Genomic DNA, 10,569 nt, shown 5'->3' with positions numbered 1-10,569 from the left:
CATGAAAAAATAAATTCATGATTAAACTAATTTTGTAATACAGGTTGATTGGTTCATTTACAAACTACAATGTTCATTTCACAGCATTAATCTGGCTGCAATCAAGAGACCGGCAAAGACAGTGAAGTACATCTTGGAGTTGGGCTCAACCAGATCCTCGGGGAGGGCGTACACACGAGCACCAATCTTACGAGACATGGAGATGGCATACTTGGCATTGCTCAGCATAGTCTGTGCATGGAGGAGCAAAGACAATCATGATAACAGCTAGCATGAAAAGCGTATTAGCAAATCAACACTTATATATGATTGACAAAAAATCCGAGCCTAACACACGTATATGCATGCACACACTCTATGCAGGCATATACCTTTTCATCAGTGCCATATCCAACATTGAAATAGTCGACTGAGTCAGACTTGAGTGAGGCCACTACGTCAAGAATAGTTACACTACTGGCAAGAATTGGGTCCTGCATGGTGCACATGCATGCAATGAATGCATAATTATACATAATTATAATCATATACTGATTTCATTAAAAGCGTGGTATGCACAATGCAGTATTCCAAGTTGGTTAAGTTTCCTTCTGAAAGGTAATGTAAACAGTGTAATAGCATATACCGCAAATAGATAAGTGTGCATAAAAACATACACAATTGCATGCATACCTCAAAGCTTCTAATATTCTGAGTCCCCTTCCCAGATATACCCAGAAGGGTATTGATCCAGCTCAAGATATCCAAATCACCCATGGGCTGGTAAGTTCTGTCCATCTTCTGGAGCACCGAGAGTGTGTACGCACGCATTGTCTCCCATGCAACAGCTGTGTGTGTGTGTGTGTGTGTGTGTGTGTGTGTGTGTGTGTGTGTGTGTGTGTGCACGCGGGTGTGTGTGTGTGTGACATAATACATTAATTGATACATACATTAATTGTGAGCACCTACATGTATCATCAACATTATATGCATGCAGGATACACAAGCAGACAGGCTTAACTGCGTGTGTGCCACTGTGGGCATGAATGCAAACACAATCTTACCTAGGATGAAAGTAGGGTTGCCCTCACGAATATGTTGACCACTCACACCAGTAATGGCAAACTGCAGCTTTTGGGCGAGTTCAATAACATAGTTACAGTTTTCAAGTTTCTTTCTGTTTCCACTACTAATCTTGAATGGTGATTTATTCACCTTGTCCCAGTCAACCACAAGACCAGGGTAGATCTTGTCAAATAGCTGAAATTAAAAGAGTTAACAAAGAATTTAGCACATGCATCAATCAGATTAGCGATTATATTAACTGAAATTAGGTTACCCAAGGTTGTCAACATACTTGCAGTATGACGATGCCATCCCTCAGATCTGCAAAAATGTTGTTAACGAAAGGAGTCACCCCCACAGAGTTCATCCAGTTACGGAAACCTGAGAGAATAATTGGCTATAAAGAACGTACGTAATTGCATGCATGAGACTGTAAAATGGACAAAATTATGAGTGTATATACAGGAGAGCTACATACTCTTTTCCATGTGAGGCTCTTCAACAAAGAGACCAAGAGGGGGTGGTCTGACCCCGGGAGCATGGTTGAAGAGGTTGGCAACAAAGGCGAGATTCAGGCGTTGATTGCCCTTGACCACGTCTTTGGGTCGGACAAAGTATCTGCACCCGATCTTGTGGGCCTGGTTCAACATCTGCTCTGCACGCTTGTCAAGATTACTTTCCTACAAAAGTCAGGGTGAACATAATTATGTACAATAAACTTTCAGCTCCAGCTATACCGGTAGTTCTACATAGGCTATAATTATCTTGGTCACACGCTAACGTTCTTCATGCACTTACATTCATGGGAGACATGTCCACACCTCTGTCCCTGGGAGCAATCTGGTTGAGCAGGATGGTGTAGCACTCAGAGTCGTTGATGTCTTCGCTGAAATTGTGCACTGTTCTGGTACTGCCAGCTCGATGCAGTTGGAGGTTGAACCAGCGTAAGAGAATCTCTTTAGGAGGTATGGCAAGCAGGTTTGAGTAATCCTCACCTGTGAGGTATTTGAGTATATATGGGTGGAAACATGCAAGCTAAATTCCATTGAATGTTACTACTGTATGATATTGGACAGTTAACCCACCCTCCTGCAAAAGAAAAGGCAGGTTGAGGCTGTTTGGCAGGGAAATCTTGTTGAACAGTCCGATCTAAGTGGAGATAAGTTTCAGTCTTCATTGTTATACAAACGTTTGAAGGATTGTTAGCTTCACCTTGATGATTTGCCAGAGGAGGTCCAGGATGACATGGGGGCGACCCACCATGATGTCCATGGGCTTAATGTTGGTGATGTTGCAACCAATGGAAGCGGCAGAGTTTAAAGCAAGCGTCTGGTTCTCTTGCACAATCGAGTACACAGTTAGCTTGGTCTTGTTTATGGCTCTCTCGTCAACAGTGTTTGGAACTGATTTGTTGATGAGTTTGCTGTAAGGAGAGGTATAATTGGTGCTTTTTAATCTGGTGATGCATGAGGTCTCTAACATAATTATTGGCACAGGAGGAATGATTAGGAATATCTATATATAGCCTGTATATAATTATAATAAAGATAGCCAAACAAACTCATGCGCATTATTTACATCACGCTGCAAGGTTATTCTGTATATTAGACACACCATAGGATGATGCCGTCCTGCACAGCACCAAAGATAGCTCTGCCCACATTGGGCAGTGGGAAGTATGATTTGATGTCAGGATCTTCCTTCAACTGGTAGTTGATCCAGTCCACAAAAGCAATCTTCTCCTCTTCAGAAAAAATGCAATTTGAGAGCACAATTACATGGTCATACTTCAACGCTTAATTGCATCTTCTTACTTTTAAAATCAGAGGTTAACGCTAATATACCTGTATAAGCTTTTAATTCCATGGGTTTCTCAGCCTCCAATTGAAGTTCGAACTTAAATTTGCTATCCAGTATTTTCCAGTACATCTGACCGTGTGAGATACAATACGAGACTCAGTGTATTATACAATGCAGCAAACAAAATGTTCATCATGATAATTATGTGTCTATATATAGAAGCTATTATAGTAGCTTTATGTTATGTAGCTTTGGCATCTCCACCGAGGCACATCAGCCAGCATCCGCGGTGCTTTCATCTTTGCAGCAATTAACATACATTGTATTAATATGCCAAATTTCAGGGACAAAATATGGGGGCTGTAACTCCTCCCCTATATAAAGGAGGCCTACGAATACTACGGCTATTATATAATATCAATTACAGTTATAGGTATACCGCAAGAAAGTCGCGAAATTCGAAGGTTCCGTTTTCCTCCAGGTCCATCTCTTTTATCATTTCTTTAATCTTGAAGGCTGGTACAAGAACCTCCAGTGATGACATCAACATGCCAATTTCTCTGAACGTGATACGTCCGTTTCCTTCAGCATCATACTGTGTGTATGCATGTGTGTGTGTGTGTGTGTGTGTGTGTGTGTGTGTGTGTGTGTGTGTGTGTGTGTGTGTGTGTGTGTGTGTGTGTGTGTGTGTGTGTGTGTGTGTGTGTGTGTGTGTGTGTGTGTGTGTGTGTGTGTGTGTGTGTGTGTGTGTGTGTGTGTGTGTGTGTGTGTGTGTGTGTGTGTGTGTGTGTGTGTGTGTGTGTGTGTGTGTGTGTGTGTGTGTGTGTGTGTGTGTGTGTGTGTGTGTGTGTGTGTGTGTGTGTGTGTGTGTGTGTGTGTGTGTGTGTGTGTGCGCGTGTCACATGTGCATGTGTGTGTGTTTGTGTGTGGCACATAATTATGTCATTTGTTGGCTTATAATAGTGGTGCAAAATGGCTGTTACATATGTATATCATGCACACACACGCTGCATGTATATTCTGACAATTGCATTGCTCATTCCAAAGGGAAAGATATCGTCATGGTATATACAGACAAAAGAAAATTTATCGTTGTCATCATGATCAGTTACCTAATGGACATATCGGAATTGACACAAGTACAACACAATTTGGGAGCCATGCATGCAGGTATTTTCCATGCTCAAATTATAATTACCTCATCGAAGTATGGTCTGATCTCTTCTATTTGTGCTGGTGAGAATTCTTCCATCTGGGTGCCTAGCATATATTATAGGTTATTATTACATGTCAGTGAAAAAGATTACACGCGTTATGTAGTCCACTTAGTCTTTAACGAAAATACAGTAACAGACATTAGAGGGGAGGATCCAGAAAAACCTGCTCTATAGACCAATGCTATAATAGCTACTGTAGCATGGTCTTCATGGTTAATTGTCTCCGGACCAGGGTGGTGCTCAAGCTCCAAAAGACCACCGTTAAACATGCCACTGTCTAGATTGCCTGTGTGATGGTGCTGATCTCTAGACTATAGTAGACTCAGCCAGTAGTCAGTCCCACCCTCTTATCATGAAGAGAGAACGTACTGTGTTGTCAGCTAGCTAGCAAGCTTACTGGAATCAGTAAGTCTTATATAGTAGTGTGAACTAGAAGGGTGGTTCATACGAACCCAACGAACTGACCCTGTATCCGCCACTGCATTAAAATTGTCATGACCTTGACAATCAACACAGCTCTATCTATATAGACTTGCAAGCCATGCAGCACTTTTTTGCATGCAAAAAATGCTGGCTTGCTAGTCTATAGCTCTACCCACCTTTAGCCGATGGCTTTTTAGCACCTTTCATGAGAGCAAGTTTCTTGCCCTCCTTGGTTTGCTTCGCTAGTTTTTTCTCCTGTACTGTCTTGTACATCTGAACGTGTTTATAGTTATGTCAGTGAAAACAATCATTGATAGTAGTTATCTAAGTCAGTACAAGTCTTATTGGCACAGCATGCACACATGCATGCCGCTTCAAAAACGGCATAGCTGGTATACATGCACTGTAACTTTTTGCAGTGGCTTAGTGCCTCGAGCTGTGTCTTGGCATATTTTTCACTAGAAAATCAGCAGAGAACATTTGACCAGTTGTATTGCGTTCTGGCAAGGATTATGTGTCAAAGCTTGCTTTCAAATTGCTTAATGGTCGCAAAACATTCCAGAAATATATACGGTATTAAAATAATGGTACCTCAAGAAACTCTTCGAAATCGAAGGTACCATCTACAACCAGGCCCATCATTTTTATCATATCTTGAACCTCGTAGCTAGTTACAAAATGCTCCTCGTTCAGGTCCATCATCAGTAAACCAATGTCTATGTACGTGATACGTCCATTTCCATAATCACCATACTGTGTGTGTGCATGTGTGTATAATGTGTTATATATGTAACTAACAGCTTTGTACATAGGATGTAAACTTACCAGATTAAATTGTTTTCTGACATGTTCAATATGTTCTTGTGACAATCCTGCCGTCTTGCAGGACTGGGTCCCTAAATTATAGGGAGGAAATTCATACAAATAACACAGATTACCATGCATAGCTGTTAATAGGCCACTAATTATACAAACTGTCTTAAAATTCTACTCACTTTCAGCTGACGGCTCTTCAGTGAGTTTCTTGGCTCTCTCAGCTTGCGTTTTCAATTTCGACTTCTTTTTTTCTTCCAGAACTTTCTTATAAATCTGATTATTGCAAATCAGTAAATGTTTAAAAAGGTCTAGATCTTAATTGCATGCTGTCGTGTGGAGATAAAATAATACCTATAAAAAAGGTATACCTCAAGAAAATCATTGAATTTGATGAAGCTGTTTTCATCCAAGCCCATCTCCTTCATCATGTCTAGGATTGTGTAACTGGAGATATACTCTCCCAGCACTATCAGCACCATTCCAACTTCTTTGATTGTGACGCATCCATGTTCACTGATGGTAAACTGAATGTGTAGTGTGTGAGGTTGTGTAGTGTGTGAGGTGCACATAGAAAGACACAAATACACTAAAATGGCCGGATTCATGACATGCTAATGTATTGGGCCAAAAATCATGTATATATGCATAATTAGACAACCGTCACAAGCGAGTTTCATTAAAGCCAAAGTGTTGACTCTATAGTTGGTAGATATAAAGTATATAATTATATGGTTCACAACTTTATGCTATAACCAGTGGTGTATTGAGTATAGAGATGACTTATCAAGCTGCACTATGTAGATAGCCGTACTTGTTTTCCATTCCAAAAACTAAAGCCCCCACATTGAGAAATTTGCTTCCTACGCCACTGATAACAATGACGATCTAACATCAACATCATTTAATTTCTGAGCAGCTCACATGTACAGCCCCTTGTAGCTGTTTTTTTGCTCATAATCTTACCTCATTGAAATGTTTTTTGAACAGTTGTATCTGTTCTGGTGAGAATTCTGCCATCTTGCTGCTGCAGTGTGAGAATGACTGTTGTGCCATAGGAATTTATCTTCAGCTTGCTTGTAAGGCGCATGCGCACTGCCCTAAAAAGAGAGGGTGGGGCTGCTGCTTAGAGTGTACGTGTATAGACTGTCCTCATGAAAATGGGCATGTAGATTGCACTTCCTCTTGCAACTCATTGAATATTAACCCTCTATTGGGTAGACTTATTACATGGATATAGAATCAAATACTGAGCACAAATATTTTACTAAGTCAATTCATTTGTAAAGTATCACAGGAATGTGGCCATGAGACAGGTGAAGACGGCCCGGTGAGGCACATCTTGGGGTTGGGCTCAACCAGATCCTCGGGGAGGGCGTACACACGAGCACCAATCTTACGAGACATGGAGATGGCATACTTGGCATTGCTCAGCATAGTCTGTGCATGAAGGAGCAAAGACATCCAATCTACTAATAGTAACTCAAGCACAAGACTGTTGAACACTATCCAAACACACGCAATATAATGCCAACACACATCTTTGTCAGTGCCACGTCCAATATTTCCATAGTCAATTGATTCAGCCTTGAGTGAGGCCACCAAGTCAAGAACAGGCAAGCTCGTAACAAGAGCTGGGTCCTGTGGATGGGACAACATAAATTTAGTACGTTGTGTAGGACCAATGCTGATTGCATGATTGTTGTACACATACCTTGAATCCAGTTATTCTAGTTGTCTTCCCAGCTGCTTCAAGAGTGCTATTGACCCAGGCAACAATCTCAACATCAGAGATGGGCTTGTCAGATTTGGCCAACTTCTGGAGCACAGAGAGTGCGTACGCACGCACGCATTGCCTGCCATACAACAGCTGTGTGTGCGTGTGTGTGTGTGTGCACGAGAGAGATATATAGAGTCTGACTGCCGAATATTGTACAGACCGTATAGAGAGAAATTTTCGAGGCACTTGATTGTCATGGAAATGCCTCTAAAAACATTTCGTTGGTTCCGTCTTCCATTAGTAACAGCGAAATTTAAGTTCCTCAACAATTTCACGCTATACGGTTATTATGGGTGATTAAAACACTGCACTAAACCATAGTATGAATGCAAACGCAATGTTACTGTTGTATCTATTAATTATTGTCTTCACTTTGACATAGATAAATATTCTTGGGGTAGAATAGAACACACCGAGCACAGTACAGAACCTTCTTATATATACAAAGCTAAAGTAACTTCTAGAACTTTCCACTAAGTACAAAGTACAGTTCCAATTCTAGCTAGATTGTTCTAGATCATTACAGATACATTACAGCTACTTCTAGATAGTTCCGGTGGATACTACAGTTACCGACAGTGAGAGTTGGGTTGCCTTCACGAAACGTCTTGACCACTGACACCAGTAATAGCAAACTGCAATTTTTGGGCGATTTCAATAACATAGTTGCAGTTCTCAAGTTTCCTCATGTTTCCACCCACATTCTTGAAGGGTGCCTTGTTCACCTTCCCCCAGTTCACACAACCAGGATGGATCTTGTCAGACAGCTGAAATAATTATTAGCACAATCCGTCATGCATAAATATCACAAATATTAATTAAGCCTCTCACGCACTTGTATTAAGATGAGGCTATCTTTGAGATCAAGGAAGAGGCTGTTAACGAAAGGGGTCACTCCCATACAGTTCATCCAGTTACAGAAACCTATAAGAGGAATAACTTGTATTAGCATGCAAGATAATAACTGTTCTAGATAGTGAAATATTACAGCTGGGTACGTTGCAGGCGGAATGCATTCCATATGGCTGATACGTACTGTAACCTACTCTTTTCATTGCGAGTCTCTTCAACAAAACTTCCGAGAGGAGGCCTGACTTCGAGAGATTTAAGGGCGGGGCAGGTATTAAAGAGGTGGGCGACAAAGGCGAGGTTCAGACGTTGATTGCCCTTGACCACATTTTTTGGTCGGACAAACTTTCTGCGCCCGATTTTGTGGGCCTAGTTCAACATCTGCTCTGCACGCTTATCAAGATCACTTTCTTACAAGGTAAAACACAAACCTGAATATAACAAGGACAATTACATCATCACCCACTTATATATACGACGGTTATATTTTGAACACATGCACTCACTCACATTCATGGGAGACATGTCCACACCGCTGTCCTCGGGGGCAATCTGGTTGAGCAGGATTGTGTAACACTCAGAGTCGTTGATGTCTTTGCTAAAGTTTCGGACTCTTCGGGTGCTGCCAGCTTGCTCCAGATGGTAGTTAAACCAGCGGAGAAGAATCTCTTCAGGAGAAAGAGCGACCAGGTCTGATAGATCTTCACCTTTAGTTTGTATGTGAGTGGAAAATGCAGTTCTTTAAAGAATAACATTTTCAATGACATAAAAATTACAAGCAAAACAGGATATAGTAACAATGCATGAAGAAATTGAGTCATGCAACAATTAGTTGAAGCGTTTTCTCTCTCTAGCAAATAGTAAATGAAGATACACTCACCCTCTTTCAAAAGAACAGGCAGATTAGAGCAGTTTTGCAGTGAGATCTTGTCAAACAGTCCTATCTGAGAGGATAGAAACGATTATTTCTCAAGACTAAAAGGAACGGCTTTGTCATTGAATGTGAATATGTATAATGTACCAGGTTTATTTGAAGGTTAGGTATGGTCTATCGTAAGGCTAACCTTGATGACCTGCCATAGGAGGCCCAGGATGAGATGGGGACGACCCTCCATGATGTCCTGGGGCCCAATGTTGATGATGTTGCACCCAATGAAAGAGGCAGAGTTCAGAGCAAGCGCCTGGTTCTCTTGTATCCTGAATACGTTTTGATGGCTCTCTCGTCAACAGTGTTGGCCACTGACGTGTTGATCAGCTTGCTGTGTGTGTGTTGTACATAATGGACAAGCGTGTGTGTAATGGACGGTAATATTATGTTTCATGAGGTGATTATGACCTCTAATAGAATACAAATTACAGGAATTTGAGGAAAAAGAAAAGAGGAAAATCTAAAGTTTATGAACCAGTAACATAAGATCAGTCAAGTCAACTAGGATCTAAAGTAGCTATCATAGTTGATGCATAGTTATAATTATGTTCATAATCATACAAACCACATGTACTGACTGTGGTGACTAAAGTAACTGTCACCTAAGGTACGAGAGTAAGATTTGCACCGCAAGTACTAACAACTTATGTTACCACCACTATAATCACACGTTGAAGTATTCCTTTTAACCACGTGTGTCATAATCATGAAATCATAGCTACAGAAAATTTCCCAGCATGATTGTTTGAACAAGTCATCCTGTATGTGGTTACATATAATACAACGTACAGGTGACTCACCATAGCATGATTCCGTCATGCACGGCAGCAAAGAGAGCTCCACCTTTCTCGGATACCGGGAGGTGTGATGCGACGTCAGGGTCCTGCTCCAGCTGGTAGTTGATCCAGTCCACAAACTCAATCTTCTCCTCCTCAGAGAATGAGTGCTGGGTACCTTATAGGGAGGCAGTTCTAATAATGTGCATAAAATAGGTCACATAGTTATTATATACAATTTTGATACCCACCTTCAGCTGACTGCTTCTCAGACCCTCCTTCCATGGCAATGAGTTTTTGGGATTTCTCAGCTTGCTGTTGAAGTCCAAACATTACTTTCCCTCTCTGTACTTTCTTGTACATCTGACCGTGTTGTGATATAAATCTCCGTAATGTATACACCAGATATTCAGACAGCCAGCTTTAAGCGTATTTATGCCATAATTATAGTAAACTTGAGCTCATGCTTTAAGTTTTACATGTGAGGTTATGAGTCTGCTGGTGTTGGATGTTGCATGCATTTAAACACCTCGAGAAACTCATCGAATTCAACGGTGCCGTTTTTATCCAGGTCCACCTCTTTTATCATGTTACGGATCATGTAGCCAGGCCTTCAACACCATGCCAATCTCCATAACTGTAATGTGTCCGTTTCTATCAACGTCAAACTGTGATGAACATAAGTATTTCATGCAGACACATGCTGCTTGCTTTGTTTTCATTCCCAAGGACCGAACATCATGCAGACAAGCAAGCATAAATTATTATCTCAATCCCTTCAGTAACAAATTATGATGTCTGTTGAACGCTCAAGATCTATGTAAAGCTTTTTTTACCTGATTAAATTGCATTTTAATATTTTCTGTTGAGAATCCTGCCATCTTGAGGGGCTCAGAGGATCAGTTTGGGCAGCTACTTACTAATGATAATGCGCATGCG

The 10,569-nt window shown here is 41.1% G+C and overlaps 2 protein-coding genes and 1 pseudogene across 2 annotated transcripts; all 3 read right to left on the bottom strand.

Annotated features, from left to right (window-relative positions):
• Positions 1 to 78: 78 nt before the first annotated feature.
• Positions 79 to 2,795, bottom strand: LOC135333115 (fimbrin-like; the record flags this gene model as incomplete). The annotated part of the gene is made up of 10 exons (XM_064528036.1): positions 79 to 231; positions 372 to 473; positions 673 to 827; positions 1,044 to 1,239; positions 1,337 to 1,425; positions 1,523 to 1,724; positions 1,843 to 2,039; positions 2,130 to 2,193; positions 2,257 to 2,467; positions 2,659 to 2,795. Coding segments are annotated over 10 exons (1,506 nt in total), but the record flags the coding sequence as incomplete, so codon positions are not given.
• Positions 2,796 to 2,826: 31 nt separating this feature from the next.
• On the bottom strand, positions 2,827 to 6,353 carry LOC135333114 (uncharacterized). The gene is made up of 9 exons (XM_064528035.1): positions 6,264 to 6,353; positions 5,669 to 5,824; positions 5,480 to 5,573; positions 5,310 to 5,380; positions 5,076 to 5,237; positions 4,661 to 4,757; positions 4,043 to 4,104; positions 3,284 to 3,439; positions 2,827 to 2,973 (listed from the first exon to the last, which is right to left on the bottom strand). The coding sequence occupies exons 1-9, from the start codon at positions 6,351 to 6,353 to the stop codon at positions 2,827 to 2,829; spliced, it is 1,035 nt and encodes a 344-aa protein (XP_064384105.1).
• A 58-nt stretch (positions 6,354 to 6,411) lies between these two features.
• On the bottom strand, positions 6,412 to 10,550 carry LOC135333245 (fimbrin-like; annotated as a pseudogene).
• Positions 10,551 to 10,569: the final 19 nt, after the last annotated feature.

The sequence above is a fragment of the Halichondria panicea genome, chromosome 3 (genome assembly GCF_963675165.1).
Source record: "Halichondria panicea chromosome 3, odHalPani1.1, whole genome shotgun sequence".
NCBI lineage: Eukaryota > Metazoa > Porifera > Demospongiae > Suberitida > Halichondriidae > Halichondria > Halichondria panicea.
Note: the sequence above shows the minus strand (reverse complement) of the source record. Positions and strands in the feature narration are given on the sequence as shown.